At 47.9% G+C, this 20,339-nt stretch overlaps 1 protein-coding gene across 1 annotated transcript in view; it reads right to left on the reverse strand.

Annotated features, from left to right (window-relative positions):
- Nucleotides 1-20,339, reverse strand: part of LOC135545527 (FERM and PDZ domain-containing protein 3-like) — a 53,509-nt gene that overhangs the window by 18,164 nt on the left and 15,006 nt on the right. The window contains exons 6-9 of the mRNA XM_064973183.1: nt 9,457-9,564; nt 7,065-7,196; nt 6,660-6,779; nt 2,196-2,332 (exon numbers count right to left, since the gene is read on the reverse strand). Coding sequence (XP_064829255.1) covers nt 2,196-2,332; nt 6,660-6,779; nt 7,065-7,196; nt 9,457-9,564 — 497 coding nt within the window. The remainder of the gene's footprint in view (nt 1-2,195; nt 2,333-6,659; nt 6,780-7,064; nt 7,197-9,456; nt 9,565-20,339) is intronic.

Below are 20,339 nucleotides of genomic sequence, written 5' to 3' on the forward strand. Positions count from 1 at the left end.
CAAATGGCACCCTATTCCCTTTATAGCCTTGTGGGCCCTGGTCAAAGGTAGTGCACTATATAGGGAATAGGGTGCCAGTTGGGATGTAGTCAAAGACTCAAGGAGTTACTGCTCCTATTTTCTGTCACACTGACAGGGTTGACAAGGCCCCCCCCCCAGAGTCAGACTCAGACTGGAGGCAGAACACTGGCTCTACTCTGTCTGTGTGACTGAATGCAATGCAATGCAATGACTTGCGATGAATCTTATTTCGTTGTATTCACTCACATACTATATGGTTGTTTTCTTCTAGTTGAATGCACTGATTGTATGTCACTCTGGATAAGAGTATCTGCTAAATATATAAATAAATAAAAGAGTATCTGTCAAATTCTGTCTGTCAGAGTGAGTTAGTTATCTGGTATAATGTCTGTCAGTCAGAGTTATCTACACTATACAAAAATATAAACACATGAAACAATTTCTAAGAATTTACTGAGTTACAGTTCACGTAAGGAAATCATTCAATTGAAATAAATTAGGCCCTATTCTATGGATTTCACATGACTGGGAATACAGATATGCATCTGTTGGTCACATGTAGGGGTGTGGATCAGAAAACCAGTCAATATCTGGTGTGACCACCATTTGCCTCATGCAGCGTGAAACATCTCCTTCACATAGAGTTGATCAGGCTGTTGATTGTGGGCTGTGAAATGTCCCACTCCTCTTCAATGGCTGTGCGAAGTTTCTGCATATTCGTGGGAACTGGAACATGCACTGTTGTACACGTTGATCCAGAGCATTCCAAACATGCTCAGGCCATGGAAAAACGGAGAAATGTTCAGCTTCTAGGAATTGTGTACAGATTCTTGTGACATGGGGCTGTGCATTATCAAGCTATCTGGTGATGGCGGTGGATGAATGGCACAACAATGGGCCTCAGGATCTCATCACAGTATCTCTGTGCATTCAAATTGACATTGATAAAATGCAACTGTATTTGTTGTCCATAACTTATGCCTGCCCATACCATAACCCCACCTCCACCATGGGGCACTCTGTTCACAACGTTGACATCAGCAAACCGCTCGCCAACACATCGCCAAACACGCTGTCTGCCATTTACCCCGTACAGTTGAAACTGGGATTCATCCGTGAAGAGCACACTTCTCCAGCGAGCCACTGGCCATCGAAGGTGGGCATTTGCCCACTGAAGTTGGTTACGGCGCCAAACTTCAGTCAGGTCAAGACCCTGGTGAGGATGACAAGCATGCAGATGAGCTTCCCTGAGCCGGTTTCTGACAGTTTGTGAAGAAATTCTTCTGTGGTGAAACCCACAATTTCATGAGCTGTCCGGGTGGCTGGTCTCAGGCAATCCTGCAGGTGAAGAAGCTGGATGTGGAGGCGGCTTATGGTAGAGAAGTAAACATTAAATTATCTGGCAACAGCTCTGGTGGACATTCCTGCATTCAGCATGCTAATTGTACATTCCCTAAAAACTTGAGACATCTGTGGCATTGTGTTGTGTGTCAAAACTTCACATTTTAGAGTGGCATTTTATTTTTTATGCAACACCTGTCAGGGGGATGGATTATCTTGGCAATGGAGAAATGCTCACTGACAGAAATGTAAACAAGTTTGTGCACAATTTGAGAGAAACATTTCTGGGATCTTTTATTTCAGTTAATGAAAAATTGGACCAAAAATTTACATGTTGAATTTATATTTTTGTTCAGTATTGTTATCTGGGAGTGATCTAGTTATCTGGTAAATTGGGGATATAAGTAAATGTGTGGCCCAAGGGACTTTTAATTGTAAAAGGAATTTATTGGTGTCAGAGTGACTTGAGCTCGTGGTTTGAGTGGTTTCTGCTTTTAATTTTAGATGGAGTAATTATGGATCATTTTGATATACTTTTAGAACTCAGCTGGATACCACACTTCAGCATGTTAGAGACATTAAAGACATTTTTTATGAAACATAATGGAATACGGAGACACACATTTTGTTCTGTGGAGTGTCTGAGTAATGAGTCATGCAGCTGAGCGATCCATTTTGTCGTCTCTCACCCACACACACACACACACACACACACACACACACACACACACACACACACACACACACACACACACACACACACACACACACACACACACACACACACACACACACACACACACACACACACACACACACACACACACACTTACTCCACATTCTTGAGCGAGATCTTCTGATTGGGTCTGGCCGATGACACTGTGATGTAGATATGAAGCGCCGCCAGGCGCAGTGTGACGTCAGACTTCCAGTCCATGCCGAAGCGCTCTTTGATGACGTCATTGCGACTCTGTGGTGGGGGTAATGTTATTCAGGTTGTACAGTTTTAGGCACAGCTTTAAGCTATAACATAGATGGATTTCCTTGTCAGGAACTTCTTCCAGCAATCTTATGCAAAGGGGGGGGGGGGACGCCGAGAGCTACCCAAAGGCTGTATCCCCACCTAGAGGTACCCAAAGGCTGTATCCCCACCTAGAGGTACCCAAAGGCTGTATCCCCACCTAGAGGTACCCGAAGGCTGTATCCCCACCTAGAGGTACCCGAAGGCTGTATCCCCACCTTGAGGTACCAGAAGGCTGTATCCCCACCTAGAGGTACCCGAAGGCTGTATCCCCACCTAGAGGTACCCAAAGGCTGTATCCCCACCTAGAGGTACCCAAAGGCTGTATCCCCACCTAGAGGTACCCAAAGGCTGTATCCCCACCTAGAGGTACCCAAAGGCTGTATCCCCACCTAGAGGTACCAGAAGGCTGTATCCCCACCTAGAGGTACCCAAAGGCTGTATCCCCACCTAGAGCTACCCAAAGGCTGTATCCCCACCTAGAGGTACCCAAAGGCTGTATCCCCACCTAGAGGTACCCAAAGGCTGTATCCCCACCTAGAGGTCCCCAAAGGCTGTATCCCCACCTAGAGGTACCCAAGGCTGTATCCCCACCTTGAGGTACCAGAAGGCTGTATCCCCACCTAGAGGTACCCGAAGGCTGTATCCCCACCTAGAGGTACCCAAAGGCTGTATCCCCACCTAGAGGTACCCAAAGGCTGTATCCCCACCTAGAGGTACCCCACCTAGAAGGCTGTATCCCCACCTAGAGGTACCAGAAGGCTGTATCCCCACCTAGAGGTACCCGAAGGCTGTATCCCCACCTAGAGGTACCCGAAAGGCTGTATCCCCACCTAGGCTGTATCCCCACCTAGAGGTACCCAAAGGCTGTATCCCCACCTAGAGGTACCCAAAGGCTGTATCCCCACCTAGAGGTACCCAAAGGCTGTATCCCCACCTAGAGGTACCCAAAGGCTGTATCCCCACCTAGAGGTACCCAAAGGCTGTATCCCCACCTAGAGCTACCCAAAGGCTGTATCCCCACCTAGAGCTACCCAAAGGCTGTATCCCCACCTAGAGGTACCCAAAGGCTGTATCCCCACCTAGAGCTACCCAAAGGCTGTATCCCCACCTAGAGGTACCCAAAGGCTGTATCCCCACCTAGAGGTACCCAAAGGCTGTATCCCCACCTAGAGGTACCCAAAGGCTGTATCCCCACCTAGAGGTACCCAAAGGCTGTATCCCCACCTAGAGCTACCCAAAGGCTGTATCCCCACCTAGAGCTACCCAAAGGCTGTATCCCCACCTAGAGGTACCCGAAGGTTGTATCCCCACCTAGAGGTACCCGAAGGCTGTATCCCTACCAAGAGGTACCCGAAGGCTGTATCCCCCCCGAGGCTGTATCCCCACCTAGAGGTACCCAAAGGCTGTATCCCCACCTAGAGGTACCCAAAGGCTGTATCCCCACCTAGAGGTACCCAAAGGCTGTATCCCCACCTAGAGGTACCCAAAGGCTGTATCCCCACCTAGAGGTACCCAAAGGCTGTATCCCCACCTAGAGCTACCCAAAGGCTGTATCCCCACCTAGAGCTACCCAAAGGCTGTATCCCCACCTAGAGGTACCCAAAGGCTGTATCCCCACCTAGAGCTACCCAAAGGCTGTATCCCCACCTAGAGGTACCCAAAGGCTGTATCCCCACCTAGAGGTACCCAAAGGCTGTATCCCCACCTAGAGGTACCCAAAGGCTGTATCCCCACCTAGAGGTACCCAAAGGCTGTATCCCCACCTAGAGCTACCCAAAGGCTGTATCCCCACCTAGAGGTACCCGAAGGTTGTATCCCCACCTAGAGGTACCCGAAGGCTGTATCCCTACCAAGAGGTACCCGAAGGCTGTATCCCCCCCGAGGCTGTATCCCCACCTAGAGGTACCCAAAGGCTGTATCCCCACCTAGAGGTACCCAAAGGCTGTATCCCCACCTAGGTACCCAAAGGCTGTATCCCCACCTAGAGGTACCCAAAGGCTGTATCCCCACCTAGAGGTACCCAAAGGCTGTATCCCCACCTAGAGGTACCCAAAGGCTGTATCCCCACCTAGAGGTACCCAAAGGCTGTATCCCCACCTAGAGGTACCCAAAGGCTGTATCCCCACCTAGAGGTACCCAAAGGCTGTATCCCCACCTAGAGGTACCCGAAGGCTGTATACCCACCTAGAGGTACCCAAAGGCTGTATCCCCACCTAGAGCTACCCAAAGGCTGTATCCCCACCTAGAGCTACCCAAAGGCTGTATCCCCACCTAGAGCTACCCAAAGGCTGTATCCCCACCTAGAGGTACCCAAAGGCTGTATCCCCACCTAGAGGTACCAGAAGGCTGTATCCCCACCTAGAGCTACCCAAAGGCTGTATCCCCACCTAGAGGTACCCGAAGGCTGTATCCACACCTAGAGGTACCCAAAGGCTGTATCCCCACCGAGAGGTACCAGAAGGCTGTATCCCCACCTGGAGGTACCAGAAGGCTGTATCCCCACCTAGAGGTACCAGAAGGCTGTATCCCCACCTAGAGGTACCCGATGGCTGTATCCCCACCTAGAGGTACCCGAAGGCTGTATCCCCACCTAGAGGTACCCGAAGGCTGTATCCCCACCTAGAGGTTCCCGAAGGCTGTATCCCCACCTAGGCTGTATCCCCACCTAGAGGTACCAGAAGGCTGTATCCCCACCTAGAGGTACCCGAAGTCTGTATCCCCACCTAGAGGTACACGAAGGCTGTATCCCCACCTAGAGGTACCCGAAGGCTGTATCCCCACCTAGAGGTACACGAAGGCTGTATCCCCACCTAGAGGTACCAGAAGGCTGTATCCCCACCTAGAGGTACCCGAAGGCTGTGTCCCCACCTAGAGGTACCCGAAAGCTGTATACCCACCTAGAGGTACCCGAAAGCTGTATCCCCACCTAGAGGTACCCGAAGGCTGTATCCCTACCTAGAGGTACCCGAAGGCTGTATCCCCACCTAGAGGTACCCGAAGGCTGTATCCCCACCTAGAGGTACCCGAAGGCTGTATCCCCACCTAGAGGTACCCGAAGGCTGTATCCCCACCTAGAGGTTCCCGAAGGCTGTATCCCCACCTAGGCTGTATCCCCACCTAGAGGTACCCGAAGGCTGTATCCCTACCTGTATGTAGAAGTACCCGAAGGCTGTATCTCCACCTAGGCTGTATCCCCACCTAGAGGTACCAGAAGGCTGTATCCCCACCTAGAGGTACCCGAAGTCTGTATCCCCACCTAGAGGTACCCGAAGGCTGTATCCCCACCTAGAGGTACCTGAAGGCTGTATCCCCACCTAGAGGTACCAGAAGGCTTTATCCCCACCTAGAGGTACCCAAAGGCTGTATCCCCACCTAGAGGTACCCGAAGGCTGTATCCCCACCTAGAGGTACCTGAAGGCTGTATCCCCACCTAGAGGTACCAGAAGGCTGTATCCCCACCTAGAGGTACCAGAAGGCTGTATCCCCACCTAGAGGTACCTGAAGGCTGTATCCCCACCTAGAGGTACCTGAAGGCTGTATCCCTACCTAGAGGTACCAGAAGGCTGTATCCCTACCTAGAGGTACCCGAAGGCTGTATCCCCACCTAGAGGTACCTGAAGGCTGTATCCCCACCTAGAGGTACCAGAAGGCTGTATCCCCACCTGGAGGTACCCAAAGGCTGTATCCCTACCTGTATGTAGAGGTACCCGAAGGCTGTATCCCTACCTAGAGGTACCCGAAGGCTGTATCCCTACCTGTATGTAGAGGTACCCGAAGGCTGTATCCCTACCTAGAGGTATCCGAAGGCTGTATCCCTACCTAGAGGTACCCGAAGGCTGTATCCCTACCTAGAGGTACCAGAAGGCTGTATCCCTACCTGTATGTAGAGGTACCCGAAAGGCTGTATCCCTACCTAGAGGTACCCGAAGGCTGTATCCCTACCTAGAGGTACCCGAAGGCTGTATCCTCACCTAGAGGTACCCGAAGGCTGTATCCCCACCTAGAGGTACCCGAAGGCTGTATCCCCACCTAGAGGTACCCGAAGGCTGTATCCCCACCTAGAAGTACCCAAAGGCTGTATCCCTACCTAGAGGTACCCGAAGGCTGTATCCCCACCTAGAGGTACCCGAAGGCTGTATCCCTACCTGTTTGTAGAGGTACCCGAAGGCTGTATCCCTACCTGTATGTAGAGGTACCCGAAGGCTGTATCCCTACCTAGAGGTACCCGAAGGCTGTATCCCTACCTAGAGGTACCCGAAGGCTGTATTCCTACCTGTATGTAGAGGTACTCGAAGGCTGCAGGGTCCCTCCTGAGCAGGTCTGCTGGATCCTTGGGGAAGAAACAGATGCGAAAGAGACACTTCATCCCCTGGAAATAGGTCCTGTGCACCACCTGAGGAGAGAGAGGGAGACGGCATGAATAACACCTATATCATAACAGCTTCCTTCCCTACATAGTAGACAAACACAGCTAGTCAATGGAAGGTGATACCATGCCATATCGAGTGTAATGTAGTCTATAGATTCTATTTCTATTGCCAAACTGCCATGGTGTGAAGGGATTTGTCCTTGGTAGTGACTAAGTCTGGTTTAACCAGGCTATATTACACTCACACTGCTCTTAGAATGACTGTAACACGGTAATCAGGAGGAATACAGTAACTGTTGGCTCCCTTACATGTGAGAGCGGCTGGTTCTCCTGCAGCAGGTGTAGTCTCTGGTTCTGGTCCAGCCCACCTGACTCCAGCACCAAGGCAAAGTGCTCGATGTAACGCAGGGACAGGCGGTCCTGCAGGGACGAGATCACATCCTAGAGAGAAAGAAAGAGAGGTTTATTTGGAGTTTATGGATAGCATTTATCTCTTCAAATATTTATTAAATATTTAATGTCCTCCTGTGTTGTGATTTTTATCTGTGCAATGTTGATTTTTCTGCTTGTGGCACAAATAGACCAAACTATCCTGGTATATTCTCCGCTGAGGGTTCAGAGGTCATTCCCTATCTGCATTATGATGACCTGCCAGAGGAAAATAAGATATTGCTTTCGACGGGTCCACAATGGCACCCTATTCCCTATAATAGTGCACTTATTGTCAAAAGTAGTGCACTATGTAGGGAACGGGAATAGTGTATTATTTGGGACGCATCCCATGTGTCCAAAATGGTCAGAGTAAATACAGGCGAGAGCTCTATTTGCTCTCTCACATTGTTGCATTGGGATCAGTGTACTGTACTACTAGCTAGGTTTCCATGGTGACAGATTTTCATGTGAACATTCTAAAATCCACAAAGAAAACTTGTGTAGGATAAAAGTCAGTATGTTATGACGTAGTGCACACACACAATCTATTTTTCCACTTACGTTTTCATGTACTGAATACAAATCTAAGTTTAATGTGTTTCCATCACCTTTTTCAAATCTACCAATAGTTTTGTCACAAAAACTGTTGCGTGAAATAGAAAATGTGTCTAGTCTAGTATTGGCACCTGAGGTCTAACCAACAGCTCACAGATACAGTCCTCGGATAGCTTGTGTGTGTGGAGCCAGCGATCTATCATAATTGGTAGTTTGTGTATTGTAATCTCCTAAATGGACGGGTAGATGGTGGCTGAATATCCTAGCAACAGGGACGGAGATACATTCACCTTGAATCACAGTGGTGCGGATGAAAACGGACTGTCTGCTAAAACAAAACAAGGATAAGCTGTATTGGCAATATTAACCAAGGATTACAATGACAACAATCTGCTACACAAACAAACTGTGGATAGAGAAAACCCTCCATTTTATTTCCTCCCTCCATTTCTCTCTCCCTCTCTCTCTCTCGCTCCCTCCATCCATCCATTTCTTAAACCCACTCCCCGAATGAGCAGGAAAAGAGAGTTCTGAAATCGAATATTGTGCCTTAATGTGTCTGGTAAGAGATGTCAGAGATGTCAGAGTCTGGTAAGAGATGGCAGAGATGTCAGAGTCTGGTAAGAGATGGCAGAGCCTGGTAAGAGATGGCAGAGCCTGGTAAGAGATGTCAGAGCCTGGTAAGAGATGTCAGAGCCTGGTAAGAGATGGCAGAGCCTGGTAAGAGATGTCAGAGATGTCAGAGTCTGGTAAGAGATGGCAGAGCCTGGTAAGAGATGGCAGAGCCTGGTAAGAGATGGCAGAGCCTGGTAAGAGATGGCAGAGCCTGGTAAGAGATGTCAGAGCCTGGTAAGAGATGTCAGAGCCTGGTAAGAGATGGCAGAGTCTGGTAAGAGATGGCAGAGTCGTCTCAGAGCCTGACAGTAGATAGAAGTCATTACTATATGTCTCCTGACTGACTGGTGTATGCCATTACAATATTACAGTATGCGCCTCAAATGCCACCCCCTATTCCCTTTTTAGCACGCTCATTTTGACTCGAACCCATAGGGCTTGGGTCAAAAGTAGTGCACTATATAGGGAATAAGGTGCAAGTTCAGACGCAGGCACAGCCGTTTTAAAATACTGGTAATTGATGGAAGTGGTCTTCTCATAACTGGGCCTGTTCATCAAACACTGTGCGGGGGAGTCTTACCGTCAGTGGCATCATTAAATATTTTTTACGATGGTTATACCAACTGGGCACAGACGTCAGTACAACGTCTAGTTTTGATTTACATTTGGTTGAGTTGTCAAGGCAATGTGAATAATTTAAAAAACAAGTTGGATTCCCATTACGTGGATGACTTTCTGCAAAATCCAATCAGTTTTTCATGTTTATAATGTTTTATCTGTCGGTGCTACAAAGCACCATTTGGTGTTATATGAAGCTTTACCGCTTGCTCTGTAATATGAGTAGTATTGTACAATGTATTGTTGAACATTATATACTCATAACAATGTTCCAGTATGGGATCTCCCCTACTTTTATAGTTATGGCCCATTTAATACAGATAAATGGGCACAGTAGGCAATGTAACCAATCACAGCCCTCCTTTTACTTGTATCATTGCACATCCTGCAAATCACCAGCAGAGGGCGACCATTTTAAATCAATCATCGCATTCACTCTGTTGGTAATGTTTACAAATTGGATCATACACTGTATACGTACCCTGACAGTGGTGCGGCTGTCAAACGTAAAGGACTTGATCTGACCATTCTCCAGGAACACCTTCAGCACATTAGGGATGAGTAGCAAAGAGTCGTCCTTTAGCATTGTCTGTGAGAGAGAGACAGAAAGAGAGAGAGAGGGAGAGACGCAGAGGTAGAGAGTGGGAGAGAAAGAGAGAGGGTGGAGAAAGAGAGAGCAAATGTAAAACCTCAGTGCCTCTTCTAGCAGTAAGAGAGAGGTAAGATGAGGTAGCTGAGAAAGTACTTAAAGGGTTAATATCCTACATCAACATGGTACAGTACATTTAATCAACCCCAGAGTAGGGGATCAGGGCTATAATTAAATGAAGTCGGAACTCCGGAACTGTGGAATGTGCAGAGAGAAGTACATTCCATCTAAAAGCAGTTCAGAAGGGACCCGGCTGGAGCTTTCAGAGTTCCATGGAGGAGCAATACCTTAATTGAACCGGGGCAGCCTGAATAGGGACACAACTCAGCTTTAGGACCCCTGCCTGGATATATTGTGCTGTGATTAAAGAACAGCTTACTACATTTCCTCAATGCATCAATTTAATATGCATGCGCCGGTGCTTGCAGGTACAATTGGAAGCTAGACGGCTGAATAGGCTATAAAGGGTGGTTGCGTAGGTCAGGGAGAGCTGCAGGAGGCCTGATGACTCAAGGTTATTCTGCTTTTATCAGCCACTCATCAGAAATGGTTTCCTCTGCCGGAGTTGATTTCAGTTCAGGTAGGGAGACAGGCCGTGACAGGTATTCACTCTCTCCAGAGGTGGTGTCAACAGGAGGGTAAATGGGGGAAGTAGAGAGAGTTGGTGACTCAAAGCCCTCGTTATTCACTACCGTTCAGAAGTTTGGGGTCACTTAGAAATGCCCTTGTTTTGAAAGAAAAACACATTTTATGTCCATTAAAATAACATCAAATCAGGATCAGGAATACAGTGTAGACATTGTTAATGTTGTAAATGACGATTGTAGCTGAAAACGGCTGATTTTTAATGGAATATCTGCATAGGCGTACAGATGCCCATTATCAGCAACCATCACTCCTGTGTTCCAATGGCACATTGTGTTAGCTAATCCAAACACCAGTCTCGTCAACAGTTTAGAGGCGACTCCGGGATGCTAGCCTTCAAGGCAGAGTTGCGAAGAAAAAGCCATATCTCAGACTGGCCAAGATCAAGATGGGCAAAAGAACACAGACACTGGACAGAAGAACTCTGCCTAGAAGGCCAGCCAGTCGCCTCTTCACTGTTGACGTTGAGACTGGTGTTTTGTGGGTACAATTTAATGAAGCTGTCAGTTGAGGACTTGTCAGGCGTCTGATTCTCAAACTAGACACTCTAATGCACTTGTCCTCTTGCTCAGTTGTGCACCGGGGCCTCCCACTCATCTTTCTATTCTGCTTCGAGCCAGTTTGCGGTGTTCTGTTTAGGGAGTAGTACACATCTTTGTACGAGATCTTCAGTTTCTTGGCAATTTCTTGCATGGAATAGCCTTCATTTCTCAGAATAAGAATAGACTAACGAGTTTCAGAACTAAGACTTTGTTTCTGGCCATTTTGAGCCTGTAAACGAACCTACAAATGCTGATGCTCCAGATACTCAACAAGTCTAAAGAAGGCCAGTTTTATTTAATTCCAAAAGGGTTTTCTAATGATCAATTAGCCTTTTAAATGATAAACTTGGATTAGCTAACACAATGTGCCATTGTAACACAGGAGTGATGGTTGCTTATAAAGGGCCTCTGTACGCCTATGTAGATATTCCATAAATAATCAGCTGTTTCCAGCTACAATAGTCATTTACAAAAGTAACAATATCTACACTGTATTTCTGATCAATTTGATGTTATTTTAATGCACCAAAATGTTTTTTGATTTTCTTTCAAAAACAAGGACATTTCTAAGTGACCCCAAACTTTTGAATTGTAGTGTACATACACATACACCACGTGCATTCCACTGATGGTCTGAATATCATTTTGTGAACAGACAGAGGGAGAGTGAAAGAGAGAAGAGAGAGGGGAAGATGGACAGTGGAGCCCCTTGAGGTTGGGAGTCTAGTGGTTAGGAGCGTTGGGCCAGTAACCGAAAGTGCAATGCACTCAGCCTTAATTGCTTCTGTATGTCGCTCTGGATAAGTGGGTCTGCTAAATGACTCAAATGTAATAATATTGAGCAACTACTATATCTGATGAGAGGAAATGAAATGATTCCTACAGCAAATCTGAGCATCATTTAGAACAGACTGACGTCACTACAGATGAATCCACATAAGACGCCTGGGTCCACCATCCAGAGGTGCTATCTACAACCTAAAGGGGTCTCCGGCTGTCCTCATAGGAGAACCCTTTTAAAAGGGCTTGTAAGTAAGCATTTGGTGGTAAGGTCTACACGTGTTGTATTCAGCGCATGTGACAAGCAAAGTTAGATAGATTTGACAGAGGAGCTAACGGGAGAATTACTGACTCCTGGTCTTTCATTGCCAGGAAAGCAAGCATCCCCTCAGGCATGGCATACACACACACACACACACACACACACACACACACACACACACACACACACACACACACACACACACACACACACACACACACACACACACACACACACACACACACACACACACACACACACACACACACACACACACACACACACACAGTCAGGGGGCAGGGGATCGTAGCACCCAGTCAGAGGGCTGATTAGGGGGATCAGATACAGGGAGAGAGAGATGGTCCTCCTCCCCTGGGTGGAGGCCCATGATAATACCATAGATATCCCCTGTAGCCTGGATTAGACTGCATGTAGACCCCTGGTATACAGATACAGGGAGAGAGAGATGGTCCTCCTCCCCTGGGTGGAGGCCTGATACAGGGAGAGAGAGATGGTCCTCCTCCCCTGGGTGGAGGCCTGATACAGGGAGAGAGATGGTCCTCCCCCTGGTGGAGGCCTGATACAGGGAGAGAGATGGTCCTCCCCTAGGTGGGGAGGCCTCCCCCTGATGATACAGGGAGAGAGAGATGGTCCTCCCCTGGGTGGAGGTCTGATACAGGGAGAGAGATGGTCCTCCCCTAGGTGGAGGCCTGATACAGGGAGAGAGAGATGGTCCTCCTCCCCTAGGTGGAGGCCTGATACAGGGAGAGAGAGATGGTCCTCCCCTAGGTGGAGGCCTGATACAGGGAGAGAGATGGTCCTCCCCTGATACAGGGAGAGAGATGGTCCTCCCCCTGGAGGTGGGGAGGGTCCTGATACAGGGAGAGAGATGGTCCTCCCCTGGGGAGGCCTGATACAGGGAGAGAGAGATGGTCCTCCCCTGGAGGCCTGATACAGGGAGAGATGGATGGTCCTCCCTGGTGGAGGCCTGATACAGGGAGAGAGAGATGGTCCTCCCCCCTGGGTGGAGGCCTGATACAGGGAGAGATGGTCCTCCCCTAGGTGGTCCTCCCTCCCTAGGTGGAGGTCTGATACAGGGAGAGAGATGGTCCTCCCCTAGGTGGAGGCCTGATACAGGGAGAGAGATGGTCCTCCCCTAGGTGGGTGGGGAGGTGGTCCTGATACAGGGAGAGATGGTCCTCCCCCTAGGTGGAGGTCTGATACAGGGAGAGAGAGATGGTCCTCCCCTAGGTGGAGGCCTGATACAGGGAGAGAGAGATGGTCCTCCCCTGGGTGGAGGTCTGATACAGGGAGAGAGAGATGGTCCTCCCCTCCTGATACAGGGGGAGAGAGATGGTCCTCCCCCCTGGGTGGAGGCCTGTGGAGGCCTGATACAGGGAGAGAGGTCCTCCCTAGGTGGAGGCCTGATACAGGGAGAGATGGTCCTCCCCTGGTGGAGGCCTGATACAGGGAGAGAGATGGTCCTCCCCTAGGTGGAGGCCTGATACAGGGAGAGAGATGGTCCTCCCCTAGGTGGAGGTCTGATACAGGGAGAGAGAGATGGTCCTCCCTCCCTCCCCTGGGTGGAGGTCTGATACAGGGAGAGAGAGGCCTGATACAGGGAGAGATGGTCCTCCCTAGGTGGAGGCCTGATACAGGGAGAGAGATGGTCCTCCCCTAGGTGGAGGCCTGATACAGGGAGAGAGATGGTCCTCCCCCCTAGGTGGAGGCCTGATACAGGGAGAGAGATCCTCCCTAGGTGGAGGCCTGATACAGGGAGAGAGAGATGGTCCTCCCCTCCCAGGGAGAGATGGTCCTCCCCTAGGTGGAGGCCTGATACAGGGAGAGAGATGGAGGTCCAGGGAGAGAGATGGTCCTCCCTAGGTGGAGGTCTGATACAGGGAGAGAGATGGTCCTCCCCTAGGTGGAGGCCTGATGGGGAGAGAGAGATGGTCCTCCCCTAGGTGGAGGTCCTGATACAGGGAGAGAGATGGTCCTCCCCTAGGTGGAGGCCTGATACAGGGAGAGAGATGGTCCTCCTCCCCTAGGTGGAGGCCTGATGGGAGAGAGATGGTCCTCCCCCCTAGGTGGAGGCCTGATACAGGGCCTGATACAGGGAGATGGTCCTCCCCTAGGTGGAGGCCTGATACAGGGAGAGAGAGATGGTCCTCCCCTAGGTGGAGGCCTGATACAGGGAGAGAGAGATGGTCCTCCTCCCCTAGGTGGAGGCCTGATACAGGGAGAGAGATGGTCCTCCCCTAGGTGGAGGTCTGATACAGGGAGAGAGATGGTCCTCCCCTAGGTGGAGGTCTGATACTGGTCCTCCCCTAGGTGGAGGCCTGATACAGGGAGAGAGAGATGGTCCTCCCCTGGGGGCACGGAGGATAAATGAATAAATATGTGTCATGACAGCGGGGAACCTTTTCTCTTCCCCTGTCTCTACCTCTCAATCTGCATAGTGCTCTATTGGCCCCTATTCCCTACATATTCTCTAAATAGTCTCTACCTCTCAATCTGTCTCTGACCACCCCCCTTTCTCTCTCTCTTTCTCCTTGAATTAAGTTCAGTTGATCATATGGTATATCAAATATATAAGGTGTGTAGAAATCCGAAGAGGGTGGCCAGCAGAGAGAGGTGGGAGGGGCTGAGGGAGGGGCTGTGGGAGGGGCTGAGGGAGGGGCTGAGGGAGGGGCTGAGGGAGGGGCTGAGGGAGGGGCTGAGGGAGGGGCTGTGGAATTGCTGGGCGGGGGAATGACTGTCAAAGTGAAAAGGAAAAAAAAATGTAAAAATAAAACAAAACAAATAGTACATTTGAATGACACTGAGAGGCAGCGTTGTTACAGCTAACACCTGTTTTCCTGAGGCTGATGCCGGGCAGGTGTTTGGACACATACACACACTCTCATTCAAATGCACACGTGCACATACACACACACACACACACACACACACACACACACACACACACACACACACACACACACACACACACACACACACACACACACACACACACACACACACACACACACACATACACGGACACACACACACATACACGGACACACACACATACACAGACACACACACACATACACGGACACACACACACATACACGGACACACACACACACACATACACGGATACACACACACATACACGGACACACACACACATACACAGACACACACACATACACGGACACACACACACATACACGGACACACACACACATACACGGACACACACACACATACACGGACACACACACATACACGGACACACACACACATACACTGACACACACACACATACACGGACACACACACACATACACGGACACACACACAGTGTGTGAGGGGAGCTGGAGGCAGAGGGTGGGAGATGAGGGGAGCTGGAGGCAGAGGGAGGGAGGTGAGGGGAGCTGGAGGCAGAGGGAGGGAGGTGAGGGGAGCTGGAGGCAGAGGGAGGGAGGTGAGGGGGGCTGGAGGCAGAGGGAGGGAGGGAGGGAGGGAGGGAGGGAGGTGGAGCGATTGGTAAAGATCAGACCATCCCCCTTCGGCAGAGCTTTTAATCATGTCTATCCACCTCCTGTGATCAGAGGTTGGGAGTGGGGATTGATTGGTTTGGACTTGCTTATCAGTGCAGACCACCTAACCTGAGCTTCTGAATTTTATCGACATGGAGGGAAAGAGATGTTCAGCCACGGCTACATCTACTATGGATATGTCCCAAATACTATGTACGGAATAGGGGCCAATAGAGCACTATGTAGGGAATAGGGGCCAATAGAGCACTATGCATGGAATAGGAGCCAATAGAGCACTATGTAGGGAATAGGAGCCAATAGAGAACTATGAATTGAATAGGAGCCAATAGAGCACTATGTAGGGAATAGGGGCCAATAGAGCACTATGTAGGGAAGAGGAGCCAATAGAGCACTATGTAGGGAATAGGGGCCAATAGAGAACTATGTACGGAATAGGGGCCAATAGAGAACTATGTACGGAATAGGGGCCAATAGAGCACTATGTAGGGAATAGGGGCCAATAGAGCTCTATGTAGGGAATAGGGGCTAATAGAGAACTATGTAGGGAATAGGGGCCAATAGAGAACTATGTAGGGAATAGGAGCCAATAGAGCACTATGTAGGGAATAGGGGACCAATAGAGCACTATGTAGGGAATAGGAGCCAATAGAGCACTATGTAGGAAATAGGGGACCAATAGAGAACTATGTAGGGAATAGGAGCCAATAGAGCACTATGTAGGGAATAGGGGACCAATAGAGCACTATGTAGGGAATAGGAGCCAATAGAGCACTATGTAGGGAATAGGAGCCAATAGAGCACTATGTAGGGAATAGGAGCCAATAGAGCACTATGTAGGGAATAGGAGCCAATAGAGCACTATGTAGGGAATAGGAGCCAATAGAGCACTATGTAGGGAATAGGAGCCAATAGAGCACTATGTAGGGAATAGGAGCCAATAGAGCACTATGTAGGGAATAGGAGCCAATAGAGCACTATGCAGGGAATAGGGTGTCATTTTGGAGGCAGACCCTGCACTGCTCTGCTCCATGCTCGGCTCACACAGCACAGCTTGTTATGCTAAATTCAACCTTTACTTCTGCCACCATCATCCTCCTCGGGTTTTAGAGAGAGGCCACGTGGACTAGGAGGAATTCTAAACTACACCCCTGTTGGCTCCAGGTAGAACCCTTTGGGGAAAGGGTTTATATGGAACCCAAAAGGGTTCTACCTGGAACCAAAAGGCGTTCTTAAAGGCTAGGGTCTATTTTTCTCAATTTCCACCTGGCTGACGTGCCCAAAGTAAACTGTTGCTCAGGCCCTGAAGCTAGGATGTGCAAATGATTGGTACCATTGGAAAGAAAACACTCTGAAGTTTGTAGAAATGTTAAAATAATAAAGGAGACTATAATACAATAGATATGGTAGGAGAAAATCCAAAGAAAAACCAACCAAAATTTTGTTTTGTTTTGAGAGCCCATGCTCTTCCAATGGGACACATACGGAAAAAATGTAATCTAGCTCCCAGTGTGCAATTCCTATGGCTTCCACTAGGTGTCAGTAGTCTTTTTTCAAGGTTTCAAGCTTGTTTCGGACACATGGACACAGACTTGGAAATTCATGTATGCCCCCAAGACTAAGAGGACACGCACCTGTTAATATTGTTTTTCCTATTGAACATACTTCTTTCTGTATGAAATATTACAGTTTATTTACATTTTAGGGTATCTGAGGATTAAATAGAAATGTATTTTGACTTGTTTTAATAAAGTTTAGCAGTAGCTTTTTGGATTCCTTTCACTGCATGATGAATGAGTGGATTACTCAAATTGATGGCACCAACTAAACAGACTTTTTGGGATATAAATAAGTTTTTTATCTAACAAAACGACACTACATGTTATAGCTGGGACCCTTTGGATGACAAATCAGAGGAATTTTTTTCAAAAAGTATGTGCATAATTCATTATTTTGTATGAATTTATGAAACCTGTGCTGGAGGAAAAAATATTTTGATGTGGGGCGCCATCCTCAAACAATTGCATGGCATGCTTTCGCTGTTAAGCCTACTGTAAATCGACAGTGCAGTTAGATTAACAAGAATTTAAGCTTTTAACCGATGTAAGACACTTGTATGTACCTAAATGTTTAATATCCATAATTTTTATGATTATTTATTAGAATTGCGCGCCCTCCAATTTCACCGGAAGTTGTCCCGCTGGCTGTTTTAATTAAAACCTCTTAGGGCTAGGGGGCAGTGTTTGGAAGTTTAGATAAATGACGTGCCCAAAGTAAACTGCCTATTACTCAGGCCCAGAAGCTAGGATATGCATAAAATTGGTAGCATTGGATAAACACTCTGAAGTTTCTAAAACTGTTAAAATAATGTCTGTGAGTGTAACAGAACTGATATTGCAGGTGAAAACTCGAGGAAAATCCATCCAGAATTTTTTGGGGAGGTCACTGTCCATTTCAACGCTTGTCTATGGGATATACAAATAAATAGCTCCCAGATTGCAGTTCCTATGGCTTCCACTAGATGTCAACAGTCTTTAGAAAGGGTTTCAGGCTTGTTTTTTGATTAATTAGTAGTTGTAGTTTTTCAAGGTGGCTCTCATTTTGACTGTAGTCTTGTGGAGTGCGTGGATGAGAGCGCACACCTCGTTATTTATCTCTGGTATTGAACATACTACATTCCGTCTTAAACTTGATTGTTTATTTACGTATTAGGGTAACTGAGGATTGATTAGAAATGTTATTTGACTTGTTTGGATGAAGTTTATTGGTCACTTTTGGGATTCCTTTGTATGCATGTTGAACTAGTGGAACAGGTGGATTACTGAATCAAACGGGCCAATAAACTTACTTTAAACGGACAATAAACTGACTTTTTTGACCATTTGTTGTGGAGCTGGAACCCTTGGGATTGCAAAGGAAGGTCTTCAAAGGTAAGTTATTTATTTTATCGCTATTTCTGACTTTTGTGATGCCTCCGCTGGTTTGGAAAATGTTTTTAATGCTTTTCTATGCGGGGCACTGTCCACAGATAATTGCATAGTATGCTTTCGCCTTAAAGCCTTTTTGAAATCTGACAAAGCGGCTGGATTAACAAGAAGTTAAGCTTTTAAATGATGTAGGACACTTGTATGTTCATGAATGTTTAATATTACCATTTTGTAATTTGAATTTGCCGCGCTCCAGCTTCCCGGTAGCTCCCAAGTAACTCTCCCTAGTGTCTCTCCCGTTAGCTCCCAAGTAACTCTCACCTGTATCTCTCCCAAGTAACTCTCCCCATTATCTCTCCCGTTAGCTCCCAAGTAACTCTCCCCAGTATCTCTCCCAAGTAACTCTCCCCATTATCTCTCCCGGTAGCTCCCAAGTAACTCTCACCAGTATCTCTCCCGGTAGCTCCCAAGTAACTCTCACCTGTTTCTCTCCCAAGTAACTCTCCCCAGTGTCTCTCCCATTAGCTCCCAAGTAACTCTCCCCAGTATCTCTCCCGGTAGCTCCCAAGTAACTCTCACCAGTATCTCTCCCATTAGCTCCCAAGTAACTCTCACCAGTATCTCTCCCAAGTAAACTCTCTCATTAGCTCCCCAGTAACTCTCCCATTAGCTCCCTGGTTATCTCTCCCGTTAGCTGCCCGGTTATCTCTCCCGTTAGCTACCCAGTAACTCTCCCATTAGCTCCCTGGTTATCTCTCCCGTTAGCTGCCCGGTTATCTCTCCCGTTAGCTACCCAGTAACTCTCCCATTAGCTGCCCAGTTATCTATCCCATTATCTCTCCTGTTAGCTCCCTGGTAACTCTCCTGTTAGCTCCCTGGTAACTCTCCCTTCAGCTCCCCAGTTATCTCTCCCGTTAGCTCCCTGGTAACAGGCAGCTGGTAATCGTTGCCTCTAATTGGGGATCATATTTAGGAAGCCCTATCTCCCACCTGCTTTGTGGGATATTGTTTGTGTTAGTGTGTTTGGGCACTACGTCTTCACGTTCTTTGTAAGTTTTGTTGTTTTGTTTCTAGTTTCACTTTGTATTAAAAAGATGTGGAACTCAATGCACTCACGCCTTGGTCCGCTCATTTTGAAGTTCGTGACACCCGTTAGCTCCCCAGTTATCTCTCCCGTTAGCTCCCTGGTAACTCTCCTGTTAGCTCCCTGGTTATCTCTCCCGTTAGCTTCCCAGTTCTCTCCCATCAGCTCCCCGATTATCTTTTCCTTTAACAGAATCAAAGGGTGTAGGGGGCAGCATTTTCACTTTGGATGAATTGCGTGCCCATAGCAAACTGCCTCCTACTCTGTCTCAGATGCTAATATATGCATATTATTATTACTATTGGATAGAAAACACTCTGAAGTTTCTAAAACTGTTTGAATTATGTCTGTGAGTATAACAGAACTCATAGGGCAGGCAAACTTCCAAATAGGAAGTGGAAATTCTGGGACTGGTTGATTTTCAACTCATCGCCTTATCACATCCAAATAAGATATGGATCTGTTCACACTTCCTACGCCTTCCACTAGATGTCAACAGTCAGTACAACGTGGAATGAAGCCTTTAGTGTGATGTGGGACCGGATGGCAGCTATTTGAGTCACTGGTCTGGCAGAATGCTAGTTCCTGGTTACGCGCAGTAGTCATTATATCGCCTTGCGTTCCATTACTCTGTAGACAAAAACGAATGCTCCGGTTGGAACGTTATTGGATATATATGATAATAACATCCTGAAGATTGATTCTCAACTTAGTTTGACCAGTTTATTCGACCTGGAATATAACTTTTTGAAGTTTTCGTCTGAGTTCGCCTGGACCAGCCCCAGCTTTTGGACATGTGAACTAAACCTGCTAGCAAAAGTAGCTAATTGGACACTCGTAATGGACATTATGGAACAAAATAACGATTTATTTATTTATACTTAGATTCCTTGCACTGAATTCTGATGAAAGATCATCAAAGGCAAG

This window comes from Oncorhynchus masou, chromosome 9 (assembly GCF_036934945.1).
Source record: "Oncorhynchus masou masou isolate Uvic2021 chromosome 9, UVic_Omas_1.1, whole genome shotgun sequence".
NCBI classification, from domain to species: Eukaryota; Metazoa; Chordata; class Actinopteri; order Salmoniformes; family Salmonidae; genus Oncorhynchus; species Oncorhynchus masou.